The sequence below is a fragment of the Sminthopsis crassicaudata genome, chromosome 3 (genome assembly GCF_048593235.1).
Source record: "Sminthopsis crassicaudata isolate SCR6 chromosome 3, ASM4859323v1, whole genome shotgun sequence".
Taxonomy (NCBI): Eukaryota; Metazoa; Chordata; class Mammalia; order Dasyuromorphia; family Dasyuridae; genus Sminthopsis; species Sminthopsis crassicaudata.
This window is the reverse complement of record NC_133619.1, coordinates 612706309-612729370: the sequence shown is the minus strand read 5'-3', so window position 1 is coordinate 612729370 and position 23062 is coordinate 612706309. Positions and strand designations below refer to the sequence as shown.

The following is a 23062-nucleotide window of genomic DNA, read 5'->3' as shown; positions in this document are numbered from 1 at the left end:
CTAAGCTAGCCACTGCCTTTTGATTCCCAGGCCCTCCAGAGGCACACTCACCTGCAAGGTAGGAGACTGAAGGTCTGACGTGACTAGAGAGTGGTTAAAGTGATAAAGTGCAGCAGCAAAGTCTTCATCTGATGAACCTTGAAGACAAGGAAAATAGTCTATAATTTCTACCAACTTCTCCTTACAACCTTCCAGGCCAACAGCAACACTGGGCATCTAAAGTCTATAGAAAGAATCCTCTGCTACTCACCCTTGAGCCCATCCTTGTCCACCTCCTTGATGATGCTGGCTAAGGTAGCCATGTGCTGCTCAGATAGAGAAACACTCAAGTAATTGCGAATAAAGTTGTTTCGAGAGTTCAACATAGAGGAGGTGAGGAAGTTCAGAATGTTAGAAGCCAAACCTAAAAACTGAAAGGACAGAGAACAAGATCCTCTCAGGTTTGTTACTAACATATATGGGAAGCCTCAAACAGGGAAACATCAGCCAAGCATCTTAGACTAATGCGACATATGACTGCATATTACAATTAAACACACGGGGAAGGGGCCGATTTTTTTTGTAAACATCACAGTCTAGTTTGTAACTGTGAAGATCTCTTACAAATGACTCTACTAGAGAAGACTATGATGGAATCACCAGGGCTTAGGTTCAGAGCTAGAGGAAACTTGTAGAGATGCTCAAACCCAAACTCACCATTTACAGTTCAGTAAAGATACAGTGAGTTGCCTAAGTCCCATAACTAGTCAATTTCAATGTCAGTTTTGTCCCATACTTCATAAACAAAGGCACAAGGACCCGAAGACCATCCATACCCCTTGTCTGCCCTCTGTCCAACTGCCCCCAAAGGACAGACACCAATCTCAACTGGCTCCCTCTCACCCCTGCTATTAAGGCCAAATCCCTGTTTGCCACCAAAGATCCTTCAGCATCCAATCCCTTCCCTCCCACATCTTACATGCACTCTTACCCACTGACCCCGGCCTCCTGACTGCTCCTTACTTCAAACCATCCCCCAATCTGGACAGTCTCTACTTGTTGCCATTTCCTGGGTCCTGCAAGGTCTAACTGCAGTGCCTCCTCCCCCGTTAGCATTTCTTGTTGAACCTACCCCTTGGGGATAAGGGCTGCCTTTTGCACTTAGCAGAAGGCTTAGCACACTGTAGGGGCTTAGTAAGTACTCACTATCTCCTCCTTTCTATAACAGGCTACTTTATCTTCTCCAGAACAGAGTGGTCATTGCACTACATACCTCCTTTGTTCCAGACACTGACTTGATTTCACTACCCTGTGATCAATCTACAGTCATCAGTTCACAATCCTATCCTCAAATCAGTCCCTATGGCCTTTTCCTAGGTCTGATCCAGAAGCTCTCCTGAAGCCCCCTCGTACCAGCTCAGGGTCCTTGCGACTGGCCAGGATGTTGCCTTTCTCGCCAGCAGCAGGCTTGTTTGGGCTCTTGACACGAGGTGAGCTCTCCAGCGGTGGAGGGGGTGGAGGGGGAGGAGGCGCCACTTTCTCCTTGCTCGGAGAGATGGTTTCCTCAAACCACTGCCCGAGGATAGGCTCGCTGTCATCATCTGTATAAGAACATGGAAACGTTCAATTTGGTTCAATGAGAACTTCAAGCACTGACTCTATTCAAGGCCCCCTGCTAGTTGTTCGGGTACTTTGTACAAACTGCTAAATGGAGAGGGCCCCCAGAGAGAATCACTGACTCTTCAAATTCAAAGGGACATGACTCCCCTCTACAAGACAACATCCCAAAAAGCTGGCCTTCAGCCTCTGCTTGGGAAGCTCAAATGAGGGGGGGTTCACTAGCTCAAAGACAAGGAAGGAACTGATGCTTGCCTTTCAGATTTATGCTCCAGGACAAACACCTGAGTTTATGCCTCATAGGATTGCTCATAAACCCCAAGATGCTAAGAATTAAAACCCTCTCTGTACTGGGAGTAGTACCCAGCACACCTGACCAATTATAAGTAAGAAGAAGAATCCAATAGACCTCTTCCTCACCTCCCTCCAGACTCAGGAAGAGTTTTACTCACTATGAGAGAGAGACTCCAGCTTGGGCCTCTGCGAGGTAGGTTCTGCCACTCTGGTAAGCCTGGCTAGAAAAGCCAAACCAGGGAGTATACACACTGCCTTTGGGCTCTTTAAAGAAGCCTGAGATTAGAGGTCGTGACATGGGTCAGCATAAAGAAATGGGGGGAAATGGTACTTCATTTTTAGTTCTGAGGCAGAGAGGAATGAGTTCACCCTAGGTTTGGCTGAAAGTGGCTCTAATCATTCATTCTTCAAATTCCTCTTCAATTAAACTGTTCTGTTGGGGGAATACATCTATATATCTATGCTGGATAAGAGAGAACAAAATGACACAAATAGGAAACAAATGGAACCTGCTGGGGAAAGTCTTATTGGAGACAGCTCCTCTTCTCTGTAAGAGACAGGAAGGCTAGGGCCTCTACCTTGGCTACTGTCCTCCTCCGTGCTGCTAAAATCATCCTCATAGTAGGTGTTGGAGTCAGTAGAAGCACTGGCATCACTACTCATGGAGCCCTTCCTCTGACGCTGCAAGACACATGCCTAGAGGAACAGAAAGGAAAATGAGGTCCCAGGTGACAGGACAGGTCAACAACTAACAAATCCCTGCTTACCTGGCCAGTTGCTCCAAAAGAATTTTTAGTTTTCCTTTTATTCCTCTTGTATTTTACTTGCAAATACTTACATTAAATTCTTCTCACAGCTATCTTAAAGGGAGAGACATCATTCATGTCTAGGTAAGGATCCCCACCCCATATTCCAGCCAACTAAGCCAAGGTCCTTGCAGTGTGTGATCCCTATGTGGTCTGCTCAATGTGTCACCATTCTCTCACGTGACTCAAGAATGATGAATACTGTGAAGGGACATCAGTGGATTTTGACAAGGTAACCCTCCTAGATTCAGTTTGCTCACTAGAAAAGTCTAAAACCCTTAGTCTTGCTTAGAGAGTCACTATAATTGTATAGTCTCCTTATTTCATTATCATCTTAATCAAAAGCAGCTTTGAAAGTCAAAGAGCTATTATATTTAAAATACTTTTAAAATTCCCAATAATGATCTGTGAGGACTGTTGGCCCACCTTTCTGTACGAGGTAGAGAGCAAGGTCAGCAGCAGATTTGTGAGTGGAACAGAGTCAATCAATCGTTGAATTCTCTGTATTGACGTACTCTGAGCCATGATGCTCAGGGTTGCAGGGGGGCCATCTGCCTCCCAACCCTAGAGATGACAACATGGATCACTGCATGAAACTAGACAGATAAAAAAGCATACCTACTATATCATAAGCCTTTCTCTCAGGTCCACCACTTCCTCACCTTATAAAGAGCCTCTACTTGCAGGTCTTGAAAAAGAGATGTTAATAGTTTGATTGAATGGTTTGCCAACACTACAGAAAGGACCCCAAATCCTTGATGGCTGTGGAAGGAAAAATTACTGTTAAGATCTTAAGAATGATTAACAGTAGCTGCCAGAAAAAGGAAATTCTCTAATATCTAAAAAAATGTTCACTTCTTAAATGCTTTTAAGCCAACAATAATTAAGAACTGAGTAGCAAAATTATTGTATTTTAAAATCAGCGAATTTCAGATATACTTTTTAAGATCTGGTATTATATATTAAGCCAAATGCTATTATACCCACTGACCAATATTACAGTATTTATATAGTGGTTGATAAGTCAACAAGCATTTGTGCCTACTATGTGAAAGGCACAGTATTAAGCACTAGGCATACAAAGACAAGAGTTCATTGTCCAATGAAGGTGATAATAAACAATTATATCCAAATGAACCACACACACAGGATGAATTTGAAAGAACAGATCAACAAGCACTGGAATTAAGGGGAATTGAGAAAGGCTTCTTATAGGAGGGATTTTAGATGAGACATGAAGGAAACCAGGAAAGCCAAGAGATGCAAAGACTCCAGGCTTGGGGCACAACAAATGAAAATGCACAGAACAGGGAGAACAAGGAGGAGGACACGGTCACTAGATCAAAGCAAGAAGCAGAAAGAGAAGGAAATAAATAATAAGAAAATGGGAAAAGTTATCAAAACCTCTAAATGTCAGAGGATTTTTTTTTTTGATCTTGAAGTTTAATGAGATGCTGAACTTAATGAAAAATTAAATGTCACAATTAAAACTTGTTTAGAGATTTGTTTGGCATTGAAAGAAGTTAGGATAAAACTTTGCTATAAAATCATTCAAGTCTAGCTAGTAGAAAGAAAAATTAATTTAAATCCCTATTTCACATTATATACTACAATAAATTTCTTTTGGATCAAGGATATAAAAATCTTTTTTAAAATCAAAAAATTGGAAGAAAATAGAATTAAATATTTTAACTGTGGAAAAGAAATATTTATATCAAACAGGAGACATTTAGAGAGGATTTTAAGTTTTTAAATTTACATAAGTAATTAAGCATTAACTAAAATAAAAAAAATAAATTGATAGGAAAAAAATTTTTAGCAAATATATCTGGTACAAGTCTAATATATAAAATTTCTAAGAAACTGGTACAAATTTTTAAGAGTAATAATACTCAACTTTAAATGGTCAAAAGATAAGCAGTTTACAAGTTTATAAAAGGACAGAACAGTTTATAAGAAGACACTGAAGCCATAAAAGACCACACAAAAAATATTCATAGAGATTTTTTTCAAGATAAAAAGGATTCAAATGTACAAAACTATTTACAATAACTCTTTTTGTAGTAGCAAAGAATTAGAAAGTGAGGGGAAACCCATCAACTGGGGAATAGCTGAACAAATTATGAAATATAAAGTAGGTGGAATGCAATTTTGTTCCATTAAAAAATGATGAAAGAGATGTTTTCAGAGAAACATGGAAAAACTAGGATGTACTGCCAGAATAAAATGGAAATAAGAAAACAATCTTCATGGAAACAACAAAATTGTAAAGATAGTCAACTTTGCAAAGACTCCCACTCTGATCAATACAATGACTAGCCACAATTCAAAAGGACTAATGAAGAAACATGCTGTCCAGCAGCTCCAAATCCTCCAAATAGAGAACTGATGGGCTGACGTGCAGACAAACATATTTTCTTTCCTTCCTTTTTTTCTGGACATGGCTAAAGTGGGAATTTGTTTTGCATGAGTATAAGTACTTATAACAAATTTTGTTTTTCTTGACTTCACAACAGGAGAAGAAAAAAATTTGACACTGAAAATAAAATAAAACTGAATTTTAAATAAAAGTTAATACAAATTACAATAACCTTAAAGTTATTGCAATTGCAACTATAAAATTAACAAAAGCAATTAAAGATGACAAAATTCAAAGTTTATGAAGTTGTAAATGGAAGAACAATCTGGTAATACAAAAAAATAAGATAAAATAAAATAAAATAAAAATAAAGATCATATATACTTTGACCCAGGAATACCCCTCCCCTCAAAAAATACTCCTTTCCTGTAAAAGGAAAAAAAAAATTAGAAATAACTTTTATGTATCTAAAGGCTGGGAAATAGTAGAGCAAATTGTTAAACAGCAAATTAATATGTTATTAAAGGAAAAAAGAAAGATTGGAGGGGGTGTTGGTAGATCATTAAAAACATCAAACATTAGGAATATAAGAAAATGTGGGAAAACACAAAATTTTACAAAGAAAACAAAAAGAACACACTTTTTTTTACAACTACATAAAAACAAAATCCTTCTATAAACATGAAGAGATCAGAAGGGAAAAAAAAAAAAACCCTGTGGTAACAAGTCGCTACAACTCATGATTTGTTGAAGTATATATTTTTCAAATATAGATACAAGATCCATTCTATAGACATATGATAAAAGAACAGATAAAAACAGCTTTCTAAAATTAAATGTAAACTACTCACAATTTCTTGAAAAAATGTTCAAAATTACTAATAGAGAAATGAAAGTTAAAATCCTGAAGTCATGTTATGTTTACCAAAATATGAAAAATACAAGATATGAAAATTCAATCAACTGATTACTGATAAAACTGAAAACTGGTTCCACTGTTTTAATCTAGAAAACAATTTGGAATTTATTCCTACCCTTTGATCTCCTCTCCTGGGACCACTGAATTATCATCTCTATGAAGATTAATTACCTATATATTTAGACTATAGATCTCTCTGTGGACATCCATCTCGTACTGTACTTTGACAATCTCAGGCATATATATAATAAAACATTTAATAAAGGTTTGTTGACCAACTGGATAAGGATTCAATTTGTGTATAGGTTAGGTTGAACTACAGTCTCTTTGAATTCTCAAATTTTGCAATTCTGTAGTCCTAAAAAAAATTTGTGCCACCAAGAAAGAACTTATGTGTATAAAATATTTACCAAAGTATTATTTATAACAAAAAGCTTAAAACACAATAGGCACCCAACAATCAGAAAGTAGTTGGGAAAAAAATCTGCTTTACTATTGCAATAAAATATTATTGCATTGTAAAGAATGACAAATATAAGCAACTGGGGAAATACTGAAGAGTCCTCTGAAACACAATATATACAATGTATAAATGTCTAAAGCAATATATACAGAATCACTATGGAGAGAGGAAACAATTAAATCATACACAAGGGTTAATTTTAATGTCAAACTACCAAAGTCAAGTAAACACTCTTTTCTATTAATAATTGATAACCAAGCTGTTTTGTTACTTGGTAAGAGTGTTTGTTTTGGTGTTGGTTGGAAAATATCCATCGTGTTGAAACTGTAAAGTATCAGTAAGTTTATTTTTTTTAATATGGCATATGGTTATTTGTATATAAATTTTATTTCTTTAAATTTTACATATATATTATCAAATTAATTTAAAAGTGGTTAAAGTGATTTATTTGATAAACTAAAAATTATATTTAAATAAGAGCTTTTCTTTTTTGTATATTTATTGAGATTAAATCACAATAAATTATTTTTTTTTAAATACAACTCATTTCTATAAAGTTACTAATCTCAAAATCAAGAGAGGAAATCAGAAAATTCTACTGTCCAAATGAAAAATTGTCACTTTGTATTGAAAGTGTTTCTCTCCTTCTGAAGACATCCCCAAACCCTCTTACCTTGCTCTTCTCAATATCTAGAAATAAAACCACAATTAGCCCTTGAATTCAGTATTCTACGTAATCATGGAAAGGTATAGACAAGAACAAAAAGTCTAGGGTACACTTCAAGGAGGTCAAAGACAGAAAATTCTCATACTGACCAAAATATTCATACTAGAATTTTATGTGGTAGCAAAGAATATGAAACAAAGCAAATACCTGCTGATTACAGAAAGGCTAAAAAGTTATGATATATGAATAATTCAATATTACTATACTATAAGAAATGACAAATATGAAGGAGTTCAGAAAAACACCGATTTATTTACATGCAGAACCAGAAAAACTACACACAAACTGAGCATAATAATAATAATAAGTGCAATGAACAAGAAAGCAAAACCGAATGTTACATAATTATGGCTAAGCTTGGTACAAGGAAAGAGATGAGAAAAAGCACCTCTCCCCTCTCCTTCATGCAGAGATGGAAGACTATGAGTACAGAATAAAGTATTTACTGTCAGATGTGATTGGTGCATTGGTCAGTTCTGCAAAACTGTTCAATTTTTTAAAAATTCTTTACAAGTAGATTGTTGAGCACAGACTAATTTAGAAAAGGAATTGTAAAAATAAATGCTACTATTTTTGAAAGAGGAAAGGAAGAGAGCGAAAATGAGGGAAAGGGGAGTAGGACTTTAACAACATGTTATGCAATCTCAAAATTTAACCTTTGCCCTTGCTATCAGTTAATGTTTTCTGCCTAGATTTTACTTGAATGTTGAATTGTTATTGTAATCAATTTTAATGCACAAAGTGATGTCATTTTATTGGACTAGGCTTATAAACCTGAAAAAACTTTACTCAAGCAGGGAATACTTGGTCATTATTCTATGCAAAAAGTTCAAACAAAAGGGGAAAGGAAAAAACAAAAAAAGAAAAATCATAAAATTTCACAAAGGCAAAATAAGACTTAGGAACTCACATGATTCAACCTGCTCTCTTTATAACACTCCTGAGAAATAGCCCATTATTTGCTTAAAAGCTCCCAGCAATGAAGTAATCATTATTTCTCCCCAACATCATCATATTCCATTTTTGGTGAGACTTTATCGTTAAGGAATCTTTCCTTACATTAAACCAAAATTTCCCTCTTAGCAACACCCCCTCCCAAATCTGTTTCCTCTTCCCTTCTCTCCCCTAGGGCCAAGTCACAATCCCAACTTTCATATGCCAGTCCTTAAAACAAGTGAAGAATATTGATCATATCCTGCTTTCCTTACCCAAATAGTCTATTCTCCAAAGTTCTGCAAATGTATTAAGCTCCTCATTGATGTTCTTTATTGATTTTATAAAAGGAAATGGGAAAACAAACCAAAAGCAACTAATTACATACCCTTTCCCAGGTCCCAGTTTGGGAGAGCCCACACCCTCCTTCGTCCGAGCAATGATGTCTCGCACTCTGAGGGCAGCCAGAGGATCTTTCTCTTTCCCTTTATCAGCTAAGGCAGTTGGGCTGAGATTCAGAATGAGGAAGAGACTGTTCAGCAAACACCACGCACCCAGCAGCTGAAAGTTCTGGTAGTGCTGGAGTGAAAGGCAAAGCACAAATGAGAATCTGAGGAAGTCCAAACCTGAAAAGCAACAGGAGATAAACTCTGCTAAGAGCTGTGCTTTTTACCTCACCACCAGCTCGCCGGGAGTTGCTGATGGCCTGCCCAATCATCTCGTAGATTTCAAGCTGTCAGAAAAAAACAGACACAACAATGGGAATCCACAGAAACCACCCTGTAATAAAAGACTACTCCTGCCCATATCCCATCACAAAGACGACTAGTCTCTTCTAAAGTGATATCTCAATTACAGAAAGTCTACTGCCAAAGCCAAGTTGCGTGTGTTACTGCATAATTAAAGGAAAAAGGTAAAACTCATTCGGAACAAGTCCAGCCATATATGGTCACTGTCCACTAAAGAGGTTCATTTTTCTCAGTGTAAACTCCTAAAGTCAACTTTACCAACCAAACCTCTATCTCTCCCCAGTCCTCGCCAGGGCATAACCACCCTTGGCTTACACATTTCTGGACAATTGTAGCAGCATCATTTTCATAATCTTCTTCTTTGGAGCTTGTGGAGCCTGTCCGCACCTGTTGGGTGCTGCCCACGTGAAGAATGGCCATACAGGTGGCCACACTCACACCTGTAACAAGAGAAGTAGAAATTCCATGTCTTCCTGCTAAGGGCCCTCAGGCACCTATTGTACTGTATCATTAGGGTTCAAAAAACAGAATAGAAAATACAAGGATAGACCCAATCCCAATAATAAATAATAACTATCACAACAAAAACTGGAGGTTTAAAACAGCTCTCAGGCTGTGAACAAAACAACAATGAAACCAACCCATCAAAACCAAATAATGATTCAAATTTCAGAGATTAAACCACAATACCAATTTTGAGTATCCAATATGGTAACACCAAAGTTTCTGACCAACTTGATGTACCTCAAGAAAATTCAATAGTAGTTAAAAATTCCAATCTAAGAGAGCCCACTTTTGACTCCTTCCTTCTTGTCCATTCCATGCTTGCGATACTCAAGTTCAGACTCCTATCTCTCATACAGACTATGGCAATGGTCTCTTTCCCTCTGATACATCCTAGATATAAAATCTACAAGCTAAATAATCCTAAAATACAATTCAGATCACGTCATTCCATTCATTCAAAAACATCGATGGCTTTCCTCTGAAGAGGCTTAAATAAAGTCCAATGAATACAGAAATATGTTTAGAAGAATTACACATATTTAACTTATACTGGACTGTTTGCTGTCTATGGGAAAGGTAAATAGAGGCAGAGAGAAAAATTTGTAACACAAAGTTTTGCAAAGGAGGGTGTTGAAAATGATCTTTGCATGTATTTAGAAAAAAAAAAAAAAAAAAAACTTTTAAGAGAAAGAATAAAATCCAAGTCGAAATCCTCAATGATTTGATCCCTGCTTATTCTAGGTTTATGTTTCACCACTCTCAGACACTAGAGCCAAATGGATATATGGACATCAAAACTAGAATTTTTCCACTGCTATGACACTCGGTCAAAATCAAATGTCATCTCTTATCTGAATCTTTTCCTTTGATTTCCCCTTCCCCGTCAATCCCTTTAGTCATTCTCTACTCCTCATTTTGAAAAATTTCAACTTATGTCTATTCTTATTTGCATATTTACTTAACATTTTAAACTCCCTCGAGAGTAAAGAAAGACAACTTAGCAACTAGCACTAGGCAAACAAGAACCTGCTACCTGGCTCAATAAATATTTGTTCAATGGTTGAATAATACTAAACCAATTTTAATAATTCTTGGGCACCTCAAAGCTAAGTTTCTAAGGATGCCTCTCTAATCAACTATTTTCACAACTTAATTCCCAAGATATACCAAGCCCATTTTGATGACCTTAAAACTAAGAAATAAATACTTCTATTAAACAAATAAACTGCAAGGATCATGAAAATATGAAAATGAGATAAGCTTATAATCTAATGAGAGAAACAAGAAAGAGACAAAAAATAAAGCAAAATTTAACTGGTATAAGAAGACAGATCAAAGTGCTAAGAAAAGTCTGAAGAAAGAAAGAGTACTTCATTCAAGAAGGGAATGTCAAAATGCTTCATGGAGGAAGCAGAAGCCAAGTTGAAAGCTGGACAGGAAAATATTTCAATAGGTAAAATTTTGTTTTGTACGGTTTTTGCATATTTATATATTTCTTTGGGTTTGGGGAGGAGAATACATACACACACACACACACACACACACACACACACACACACACACACAAAAGCAGACAGCTAGGGTTAGTGAAGACAGCTAGGGAAAAATTCTGGACTAGAATTGGTGAGCATTGGGTGAGTAATCCAATTTCCTTAGTACAAAGTATGTAAAAAGATTTGTATAAAATAAGTTCTGAAAGACTTTACAAAGATTCTTCCAATTAAAATATAACCATAATACATAGTAGAAAGTAAGCTCACACTCAGGCCCCATATACTTTCAGGCATCAAAGTAAGGGAAGGAGCACAGGCTTAACACAGGCTTAACAGAGAACATTTATAATGATAAGCACCATTGTACATAAGGTACTCTGTCAAGCACCAGTGATTTCTCTGTGGCAGAACAGAGAATGAGCTATGGGAAACTGCCCAGACAGAAACTATCAGGTAATCATACAGGGAAATAAATCAGGCAACGAGCAAAAATCAGGAAGATTCTCGGGGCTAAAAAGCCCAGCAACTACTAACCTGCATAGAGACAGCTGAGGCTGAGCACTGTCACATCTTGTAATCGAGCAGGATTAAGGGGTTCCAAAACAGGAAGAGAAAGGGTATCCAATGCCATGGTTACATCAATGACTAATGAATGAAAACTATAAGATGAGAGAAGACAGGATGAGTGTAGGTAGCCCTTTGCATTATCTTCCCTTCTACAACCCTCAGGTCACAGTACCTATCAACAAAGGGTTAATTATAGCTCTCTTTTTGGACATAACCTTTGCAACCTCTTACCCATTACGGACAGCAGTGGCATCTGCCACTGTTGCAGGCATAATGAAGAAAGAATTAGCCAACACGGCATCTTGGAACCGATTGATGTAGCGTAGAAAATATGGCAGGTTCAGACACACACGGAGCAGCTTCTCTGAGCCACCTGCACCAATGATAAGGCAGAGCTACAAATAAGACTCTCTGATTTTTAACCCCTTTTTACAGAGAGACACAGAGATAAGGTCTGGCTTCTAGACAATAACTGGAACACAGCCTGGACTGGCCCTAGTTTTAAGATTAAAATTAGTTGGTTGATCTTACCAAGCTCCTGTAAACTAGCCACATTTTGAGCTATGAATACATTCTTAGTCTTGATAGCAGAGGCTTGATCTGCTGAGGACTGGTCATCGTTTTCTCCTTCCACCTAAATGAAAATGCAAAGTGACTGAGATCTCTCATGGCAACTAGCTGCCACAACTTCATTGGTTACTGTCCTAAAAAGTGGGAAACAAACCACAGCCCCAAATCCTGGAATGAATATTAAGATAAAAGATTTAGAAATGAAAGAGAACTTAGGAGTCATCTAGTCCAGCAGTTTCCCCCACTTCTAACACGTTATTATTCCTAGGCTAAATCCAAAAATTCTATTTCCCAACTCTGTGGGAATATAGAGGTTATTTATCTTGTTCAAATAGCAATACACAGAGAATGTACCCAAAATTATTAATTATTGCCTTTTACTTAAATAGATTAACATGGGATAGGGACAAAGCTAAAAAAAAAAAAAAAAATCTCACCTGAATCACTGGTGTGAGGGACGGTGTTGCTACTGCTCTAGGATTGAAGACTGAGGTCAATTGGTTCAAAAAGTTCATTTGTACCTCCTTTTGTCTGAGCTCTGGACTAACTGGTGAAGCCAGCTCCTTCTGATCTTCCACTGCATTAGTTCAAAGGAAGGAAATGGGACAAAAATGATAGAGGCAAAGCAGCAAAAAATCTGGAAATGCCAGAGACCAAATGGAAAAATCCTGTAGGACAAACACTTACCATCTGAGAGAGTTTTCACTGTCTGTGGTAGCTTGGCAGATTTCATCATTGCAGTAAAAGTAATGATTTCAGTTCGATCTAGCCGGCTACAGCCAGTACACAAGCCTTTGATAAGGAGAATCAAGTGTTTCTGGGGAGAAATAAAATTTAAAATGTGACTTTAAGTAGGTACAGTGCCACGCATTCTCATTGGCAAAGATGTACAGGAGTCTCTTCCATCAGCCTTCTTTGTTCACTCTACTCAGCAATCCCATGCCATATAAGAAGGAAACCTTCAGCCCAAAAGCAGTGACAACTCAACCCACAGTTCTCACCTGGGATACAGCACAGGCCTCATCTGGATTCTCTAGGCGCAGGAGAGAGAATTCAATCAGGACTTTGCAGGCAGCTGCCACTGACTGGAGCTGATTTCGGGGAACTGAAAAAGCAACCAACTACTTATGTACAGGGAATTATAGTCCTCATTTACCAGCAAATAAAGCAACTGATAAGATTTTTTGGATCTTCTACTTCATGTCTAAAAGTCACATCAATCAACCTTCATCTATTCATCTATAGCTAAAGGTGACTTTGAGTCACCATCTTTTTTTAAAGCACATTTTATATTTGTTGATACCTAAGTTCTCTTCTCTTTGTTAAGTATGAAGGTACACCTTTATCTATATCTATTTTTTTCCCAGGGGCTCTGGCTTTTTTCAAAGTTTTATCACCTGAAGACAAAGGAATAGATGCCATCAGGATATGATGCTTGCTATCAACAACTCCAGCCTCTTACCTGGAAAGATGCTGAGGGTTTTTGAAGTTGCTCACTGTCTACCTGAATAATCTGCTAACTAAACAAGTCAATAAAGAATTCAGGTACTCAATTAATTTTGGTGTTTTCGTAGGTAGCAACATAAGAATTATGAAATTGGAATGATAAATTATTGAAATATAACAAACAAAAAATACAAATTTAATAATCAACAAAGGTAAGAAAATGGAAGCTGGAATAAGTCACTTCATATTGCAAGGTATATAAAGAAGTTAAATTCACTTTCAAATCACAGGATGTGATACTAGTTTAATATACCAGCACTAAAGCTAACTGAGAATTGCACTTCTTCAGAGACAGATGTGTGAAACCTAATATAAAGGGCTTTGGCTGGAGAGACTTAATGAACTGAGGACCTGGGGCTCAAGCCTCAGGTCACTTTCTACTTCTGCTTAGGCAGCTTGGATTAAAATGAACTTGTAGAGACTGGGGGCACATCATAGTTTGCTGTTGTCTCAGCTCCTGGGAAGATGGCATGGGAGTGTTGAAGCAAAGACACTTCATTAACCAACTCATGCAATCAAAACCTAACAAGAGAAACAACAATACCCTATTCACAGACCAAGAACTGGGAGTAACAGCAGCTGGATACTTACTGAGGCTGCAGACCGTTGTGATATAGTGTGTGGAAAGTGCAACAAAGGAAGAGTAGAAGGGCTCATACTGCTTGTCGTGGTGCAGGATTTCTAATTCACTGCAAAGACAACATGACCAGTTGGCAATCCAGAATTTTGATTCATCAATAGCACAAGGTTCATTTAGTTAACAGATTCAACTGAAATATCCATCAGGTGGCACTTTTGTCCACTATTGCAAGTGGAAGAGCATCATGGCAAGATGGCAATTCCCTTCCCCTCCACTCCATTTACATCCCTACCCTTAGCTAGGGAGCTCCTGCTTCTTTAAAAGACCTTTAAATGAGCACGAATCTCTTGGCTAAGCTGTGAGTATCAACATGATCTAATATCCATTAAAACTGACCAGAATTTAAGGAAATAAAGAAGGCACTGAATAGTCTGACTCAATGGAGCCAGTTAACTTTGCTGAGAGTTTTGGTTTTCTCAAGCAAAAAACCTCCCACCCTCATAGGTAAATACAGAGAACTGGCTCTGCAGCATCTACAGGCAATATCATGGTTGGCACCTCAATGTAAAATGTAGCCAAAGTAAAGTATCCTACCCAGAAGGCCCCAATTCAGGGGAACCAGCCCTTTGGAAGACATCTAGAGCTTTGTTACTTTGGAGCACTAAAACAGAAACTGATCAAGGAGTGGTTCCTTCCAGTTAAGCTCCAATATTGACTGAAGAGCCACAATGTGTTAGGCTCTCTATACTGAGCAGTATTAAGCTGGTGCCTCTCTTCCAGCTTCATTTCAAGCAAAAAAAAAAAAAGGAGAAATATCAAAAATTCTGTTCAGGGCAGTCTGGAAAGAGCATTAGAAGCTTCAAGTTATTATAAGTAGACCTCACTTCATAAACCAAATATAGTGGAGCCTAGAAGGCATTGGTTGAAGAAGCCAGAACATTTGACTTATACACAAGCTTGGTACTTGATTTATCTGAGCCTCAGTTTCCTCATCTTTAAAATAAAAAGGTCAAAGAAGTTATCTCTAAGATCTAATATTCTGTTTCAGAAAACCAGCTCATAGAATTTTAGAGTCTGAAAGTTCAGAGCTCTTCATCTCAAAGGGTTCTTAACCTGGGCTATACAAACTTGGAATTTTGTCTTTTTTTTTTTTTTTAATAGATTTTACTATATATAATGTATTTCAAAACACTTAGTTCTCTTTGTAATTCCAAGTACTTTATTTTAAGTAACTGAATTTATGATTCTAAGGGGTCCATAGGCTTTCCCAGACTGCCAAAAGGATACACAAGATCAAAAAAAAAAACCCAAAACAAAAATAAATAAATAACCATGGAGCTCAATGCCTTTGTTTTCTCCAAGCTTTTTTTCTTCTCTTCTGGTGTGGGGCTTTCCTACTCACTACTCTAAGGTTTTCACAACCCAGAATAATTTTGTTCTAGTTACAGCTCTGTCCCTTATTAATTTTATTTCAATTGTGAGATATAGTATCAAGACATTAAAGATAGGAAAAATGAGGAACGGAGGAAGAAGAGGTGAAAGAGCAAGTGCTAAAGAAGCATTCTTCAGTATTTATGAATTTCTGAGCCTCAGTTTTATCATTAGATGGGCATAGTTAATTCCTATTCCATCTACCTCAGTTGTTAAAGCCTTATTATTACTCTTCCATTTATCCTTTGTGATTTGAAGGAACAGAATATCAACACTAAAAACTAAGAGGAAATTTCTGGAGCAAAGTACTTGCACTTCACAGACATATTCTATTGAATATTATTCATAATCTGAATAGATTAAAAAAGGTTTAAACTCCTTTAGTCCAGATTCAGTTGCCACACTATTATTGAATGCTTATTTTATGTGGAGAATGTGTGAGGTGTGGACTAAATCATAAATCCATATACTAACCATAGCCCAATAGCTCAGTAACTGAAATATAACAGCAAAAATGACAAGCACAGAGAAAATAAAAATGTAGTTGGACAAAAGATGTATTGGCAAAAGCCTTAAGAGTCATTTGCCATTTTGAGAAGAATGTAAGGTCTATGAGAAATGAGTCTTTAAAAGGGTTTTACAGGAAGAAGTACGTTAGGTAAGTCCACTAAAAGTCACCCCAAGTAAATGAGAGGCATTGAGTTCAGAGAAACAAAGTAGGAGAACAGATCAAGTAGGAGAACAGATCAAGTAGCAAAAAAGGGGGGGAGGGGAAGGGAAAGGCAGAGAACATGAAATGAAAAATGGACAAAAAGCACACAAAGGCTGAGTCCTAATAGGCAAGAATGTTTTCTCTAATTTGCCAAATAATACTCTTGTTCGTTTAGTCCTCCAGACATCCATTTTTCCCAACCTGCCATAATAGCATCATCAACGTCTTATACTGGAAATGATAGTATAACAAGAGCAACAACAGCTAACCAAATGATGTGATGGAAGATGATTATAAAGATTAGGTCTTAGAAAGGAAGCCTTTCTCTTTTTTGGCAGGGAGGTACAAGATAGAGAGAAATTTACTTCCATTTTCATCTCTCAAACAACTTAATACTTTCCATTTCTAAACTATTTTCTTTCTATATTCTCTCTCTCTCTCTCTCTCTCTCTCTCTCTCTCTCTCTCTCTCTCTCTCTCTCTCTCTCTCTCTCTCTTTTTTCTGAGGCAATTGGGGTTAAGTGACTTTTCCAGGATCACACAGCTAGTATTGTATCTGAGGCTGGATTTGAACTCGGGTTCTCCTGACTTCAGGGTCAGCACTCTATCCATCTAGCTGTGCCATCTAGCTACCCCCTTCTCTCTCTTTTTAAACTACAGTTATCCAACCCTACACCCTACCTCCAGCTAGCCAATAAATGCGAAGGATAACAAAAGTCCTTCCCTATTCTTTTCTTAACTATCAAAGACATGGTATCCCCATATTTTTCTATGCATGGAATGACATTTTCAAAAATGTTTACTAATGAAATGAAAGTCTTTTTCAGATATCTTGTTTGCTTTGGAACGAAAAGGAAAAGTCAATACTCAGAGAAGCTAAAGAACTCACCTAAAGTCATAAAGACTGGAAGAGGATTTAGGTCATTTATCAGCACAATTAAATAGTACCTCCCAGTAGTGGGAATCCGTTTCTATTTGTTAACCACCATGTTATGACACAAAGCAATTAACCTCATTGCTTCCTCATTGCTTTTCTTACAGAGAAACAACAGCTGAATGAATAGTAATAGCAGATATTTATATAAAGAGTTTTAAGACTTACAAAGCATTCTGCAGACACAATCTTATTTTAATCTTAAATGTGAAAGAAATAGTATAGATATTATCTCCATTTTTCAGATAAAGAAAATAATCACATAACTGGTTAAATAAATGCCAAAGGCAATTTCAAACCCAGGCCTGCCCAATTCCAAACTAAGCAATCTATTCACAACTCTCTATAATCTTTTTAAGAAATGAATGTCTATTACATCAACTGATGCTGAGTGAAATGAATAGAACAGAAGATCGCTGTACACTTCAATGTTGTATGAAGATGTATTCTGATGGAAGTGGATATCTTCAACATAAAGAAGATCCAACTCACTTCCAGTTGATCAATGATGGACAGAAACAACTACACCCAGAGAAGGAACACTGGGAAGTGAATGTAAATTGTTAGCACTACTGTCTATCTACCCAGGTTACTTACACCTTCGGAATCTAATACTTAATATGCAATAAGAAAATGGTATTTACACACATATATTGTATCTAGGCTATACTGTAACACATGTAAAATGTATGGGATTGCCTGTCATCAAGGGGAGGGAGTAGAGGGAGAGAGGGGACAATTTGGAAAAATGAATACAAGGGATAATGTTGTAAAAAAAATTACTCATGCATATATACTGTCAAAAATTTTTATAAATAAAATTTAAAAAATAAATTAATTAATTTAAAAAAAAAGAAATGAATGTCTAAAAAACTCTCTGGCAAGGACATAATTTGACAAGTATCTTTACATAACATAAAAGGGAAGTCTATTTTCAAGAATCTCAGTGACAACACATGGAAACACTGTTTCAAGGAAAAGTTCATAAATTTCGTATGTGAAGATAAGAAGGAATTGCAGTGGTAGAAAAAAGAAACCAGTCCTCATCAATTTGACTAATTAATTCCACGTAAAGCATTAGTGTTGGATTGAATCAATTCTGGCTACAAGATATTTATTTCTGAGTTTGGAAAGATGTTAGTATTTAAAGGGACTTGCAGTCTTAAGGACATAGATGATACACTAGGTCTCAGAAAATTAGAGGGAATATACCCATCAAAAAACAGAACCAAATTCCTAATTATGTTTACACTGACACTTTTGAGCATGAAGCACCAATTTATATATGCTAATTAATTCCTCCCTTATTTCAGCAAGTGTCTAATTAAAATTCTCAATGGATTCTCAATAAGCAGTGTCTGGATCTTGTCCATACACCTCTTCATCAGAATGGAAGGTAACTACCATCGAGAAGAGAACAAAGAGTGGATCACAATGCCTGGAAATCTCCTATTTCATGTCATTCACCCCTGAGAGTCATGAGGAATTGACTTAATGGAGCTTCAGAATACCAGAGTAGGAGGTGAAAGCTGGTAGGAGAGCCAGGATAGTCCAAAAAAAAAAAAAAAAAAAAAAAGTAAAGTACACACAGTAGCAGGAAAAGAGGACACTGGGAAAGAACAGAAAAAGGGAAGAAAAACATGGTCAGAGTAAACGTGAATTGGAGCTTAGGAACTCACAGAAGAGGAAAAGCAAAAATAACCTGCACATAAATATAGGAAACCAAATAATCCACCCATCAAGTAAAACATTCAGCCTATTTTATATGTAATAATAAAGTAAGAATTGGTCTGGGAGTCAGGAGGCCCGGGTTCAAGTCCTGGCTATGACTTACTATCAGATCATAGTGTTCAGTTGTCTAAGTGGAACAGCCTTTAGGAATCATCTAGTTGAACCTTCTCATTTTTCAGAGGTACTAAGGCCTTGAGAAGGAACTTCTCCAAGATCACACTGTTAATACATCAAACAGCCAGGATTTGAACCACTTCCTCTGACTCCAGAAATGGACTCTATAGTGCCTGGTAGCAATTTATATAACCATAATGCATTACATAGCTAAGAAGTCTATGTATCACATGCTAAGTATTTGTTCTTGTCTAGAGCAGCATTAGAATGAAGAATTCACGGAAAAGTTGTCCTCTCAGTACCTTCATCCTTCAAAAGCTCATCTGGAATTCTAAGGAAGACATACCAGTGCACACATATTCAAATCAAAGCTGCCCAGTGATTCAGCGGGATTCAACTTTGTCAATAAGAGCCTGTAGGAAAATGCCTATCAGTTGGGAATTGCTTTTAAAACAGTGAAAAGCTATCTTACTGTGTGACCACAGTCAAATCTCAATTACATGAGTTATCAGAGGATGAAGCAAGAAGAAACCAGATCATTTTGCCTACTATCTGGTCTGCTATACTTGAATTTCAGTATATTCTCCAGATTTCTTTTTATTAAATTTCCTTTGAATCTGACTCTTTTGAGTTCCCATTTGGGATTTTCTTGGCAGAAATACTGAATCCATTTGCTATTTCCTTCTCCACTTTTTTTTTTTTTTAAACAGATAAGGAAATTGAGGCAAACAAAATCAAGTGACTTGCCCAGGGATCACACAGCTATATGAGGCCACATTTGAAATTATAAACTAAGACTTCCTAACTATGCACTGCACCACTGAGCAGCCCACATTCCCTGAAATCATTTAATTTTTTCATTTAACAAGCCTATTTCTCAGTTTGGGGCAGTCTATAAAAAATTAACTATTATTCTGCTTTTATGGAATGACAAACTGCCTAAGCTCATGCAGAAAGCCTTGAAACCCTTGAGACATATAGCCCATTCCCCTCATTTTACAGAAAAGGAAATTGAGGTCCAGAAAGTTGAACAGCCTCACAAAAGTCAACTAAGAACATGAAAGCAAATTTGCAGAGAAGGAGTCTTGGACTGGGACAGAGAACCTTAGTTTTCTATTTAAATAAGGGGGTTGGATAGGATAAAGGCAATTTAAGGCCCCATCTGGCTGTAAAATTCAATGTTCCTAATGCCAAAAATGATTGACTACAACTCAATTCAAACAACACACTGGAGTAAAATACTACTTATCTAAAAGTTTTTAAAAGAAGAGTAGGTAATTTGAAGATAAGATCTTTAATATACTTCATCTTTAAAATATTTTTGGTTTTATAATATAGCAAGAATTATCTGCAGGATTTACTTATGAAGCAGGATTTGATATACCACAAATGCCAATCAATTTGTCAGGTTCTAAACCCTGCTGAAGTCACTGTTCCTTATTTCTGAATGTTTGCAAAACTTTTTTTTTTTTTTAAACTTTATTCTAGAATAAAGCAACTCAGCACCAAATGTAGAGAGCAGTATAAAGTTTTGGCTGGACAAACAGAACAAAGTTCATCTCTTATAGAGACTAACTTAAAGGATGATTTCTTTCATTACATTTCTGAGTCTAATCTGTCAGCAAGATGAGAAGCCAAGTACTCTGACATAACATCTATGTCAATAAACAGCTCTCACAACCTGATGGTGGTAGTGTCTCCATGATGGAAAAAAACCAACATAAATACAAGATTTAGAAAAAGTTAAAAAGCTGGAAAGAAAACCAAAGGATAACTAGTCTCATAACCTTGCTTTACAGAAGAGAATAGTAATGGACACTGGGGGAGGCTGTTTTCAGGAAGTCTGATTTAAAATTTTGGCTTTGACCCTAAGGAAACTAACCTAAATGCCCTAGATTTTAAAATAAAGTAATGATAGAGTAGGTCTAAATAAGCCTACATTTCCTGAGCTGCCTTATTGTTCTTAACCCCCTAAACCTTACTTCTACAGAGAAACTCTCCAAGATCCTCTGGCACAAGCTAATAAAGCTGCTTGCAAAATGATTTGAAGACATTGTTTTTTACAAAGAAAAAAAGAACTCTTCACCATGGAAAAAATGCCAGCTTCTTGGTCAAAGAGTATAGGAGCTTTCTGATCCCTGGCTATGGATGACTTTAAACTAATCCTGTGACAGGGAAATTTAAAGTTTCTGGAAGGGAAGACAATGATCGGTGTTGTGGCTTAGACTCTTATAAAGGCACATATCACTATGATTACACATCCATCAAGGAACTTTAGTTATTAAATCATTGGTCAGCTCTTGGTTAAACCCAGGCTCCTGAGCCCCTGTTCTTGTGGGAGGGGAAGAGTTGTACCCAGGGATGCAAACTCATCAGAAGCCTTAGAAGGGCCCTGTTATAGAGGAGGAAAATGAGGGCTGTGGGTAAAAGAACCTGCCCAGTTCTCAAGGTCATAAAGTCACAAAGCCGGGGTCCCAAACCAGCTCGTGGGACTCCAAATTCAGGCTTCTTTGAACTCCCCATCCCATTCACCAGAAGCCAGACTCTGAATGTGACCACGCTATTCTCCTCATTTGACAAGAGGTGGAAACGGAAGTCCACAATGCGGCAGTCACTTAATTCTGACTCCAATCCCTACCACCTGGTGATCCCGGTACCTCGGAAGCCCAGGATTCAGCTTCCCTCATCTGTTAAGTGAGGATGAGGACACTGGCTCTGCTCCCCCCACCCCCCAAGGCGGGAAGTCTAAGTGCCCATGGTCGCCTGGCTAAAGGGGGGGGGGGCGATGAGGACCGGTGGGACCCCTCCTCCAAGGAGCACACACTCAGGCAGAGAGGACCTGGTGGGCGGACCGGTTCTCAGGACGTGAGGTCTAGAGAGGTCGCAGGGCTGGCCCAAGGTCACGCGAGCAGTGAAGTGGCATAGGCAGAATTTGAATCCAGATCCCCCAGCTCCACAACGAGTGCTTGGCCCCCGCTCCCCTGTGTTTCCCGACTCCCCTTCAGGCGGCCCAAGTCTAAAGGATGGGGGTGGGGGTGCATCTTCCACGGAATGTCAAAGCCAGCCGGAGCCTCGGCATTCTTTAGCCCCATTTGCTCCTTTCACAGAGGAGGCGGCTCAGGCGGGCAATGACTTGTCCAAGGTTACACTGTGAGTCAGAGGCACAGGCTGGCTCCAATGCCCCGAACCGGCGCTGTAGCCGCTCCTCAGACTCCGAGACGTGCCTCTCTCGGGAAACTGAGTCACGAGCTCCCCGGCCCAGCAGCCCGGTCCGGGAGGGCGGGTCCGCGGCGGGGAGGAGGGGGTCAGAGGGGCGGCGGCCAGAATGATGCAGCAGAATCTCCCCCTCCCCCCGCCCGGCCCGGCTCCCGGTCCCCGCCCGGTACTACCTCTCGATGACTGAGGCCACCAGCTGCGGCAGCTCCTTCATCTCGAAGGCGGAGTAGGAGGCGGATAGCAGCGGTCGGACCGCCACCTCCCAGCCCGGGGCCGCGGCCGGGGTCGAGGCCGAGGCCGGAGCCGGGGCCGGAACCGGCGGGGTTGGGGCCGGAGCAGGGGCAGGGGCAGGGGCAGGGGCAGGGGCAGGGGCCGGGGCCGGGGCCGGGGCCGGGGCCGGGGCCGGGGCCGGAGCCGGGGCCGGGGTCGGGGCCGGGGCCGGGGCCGGAGTCGGGGCCGGGGCCGGCGCCGGGGCAGCAGGAGCCGCCCCCGCCGCCGCCATGGCCGCCGTCCCCGCCGCCGCCACCACGGCCGCCGCCACCACAGCGTCTTCCCCGCCGCTCGTCGCCATCTTCCCTCTCACGACTGCGCCTCCTCAGGGGGCTTGCCACCGGCCCAGCGCCGCCTCCCGGGAGGGGGCGGAAGTGACGTGAGTGACCGCGTCAGCCGGCGCGACGCGACCCGACGTGGGCAGTGAGCCGAAGACGCCCGAGGGACTAAAAGACGGGCCTCAGCTCCGACCTCAACGATTGGCGAACGGCTCCGGAGACTGCTGCGCCTGCGCCGAACTCCCCGAGCGGCGCCTTGGGGCGGAGGCTGTTTCTTAGCTGGGAAATCCGCACTGCTTACTGCGCCT

The 23062-nt window shown here is 39.1% G+C and overlaps 1 protein-coding gene across 1 annotated transcript in view; it reads right to left on the bottom strand.

Annotated features, from left to right (window-relative positions):
• Positions 1 to 22777, bottom strand: part of UBR4 (ubiquitin protein ligase E3 component n-recognin 4) — a 138928-nt gene extending 116151 nt beyond the window's left edge. Inside the window, exons 1-18 of the mRNA XM_074302562.1 lie at positions 22380 to 22777; positions 14081 to 14178; positions 12985 to 13088; positions 12671 to 12800; positions 12421 to 12560; positions 11945 to 12047; positions 11645 to 11786; positions 11381 to 11505; positions 9162 to 9286; positions 8771 to 8830; positions 8486 to 8676; positions 3359 to 3458; positions 3123 to 3260; positions 2469 to 2586; positions 2049 to 2111; positions 1393 to 1580; positions 251 to 410; positions 52 to 137 (exon numbers count right to left, since the gene is read on the bottom strand). Coding sequence (XP_074158663.1) covers positions 52 to 137; positions 251 to 410; positions 1393 to 1580; positions 2049 to 2111; positions 2469 to 2586; positions 3123 to 3260; positions 3359 to 3458; positions 8486 to 8676; positions 8771 to 8830; positions 9162 to 9286; positions 11381 to 11505; positions 11645 to 11786; positions 11945 to 12047; positions 12421 to 12560; positions 12671 to 12800; positions 12985 to 13088; positions 14081 to 14178; positions 22380 to 22777 — 2469 coding nt within the window. The remainder of the gene's footprint in view (positions 1 to 51; positions 138 to 250; positions 411 to 1392; positions 1581 to 2048; positions 2112 to 2468; positions 2587 to 3122; positions 3261 to 3358; positions 3459 to 8485; positions 8677 to 8770; positions 8831 to 9161; positions 9287 to 11380; positions 11506 to 11644; positions 11787 to 11944; positions 12048 to 12420; positions 12561 to 12670; positions 12801 to 12984; positions 13089 to 14080; positions 14179 to 22379) is intronic.
• Between the last annotated feature and the right edge of the window lie 285 nt (positions 22778 to 23062).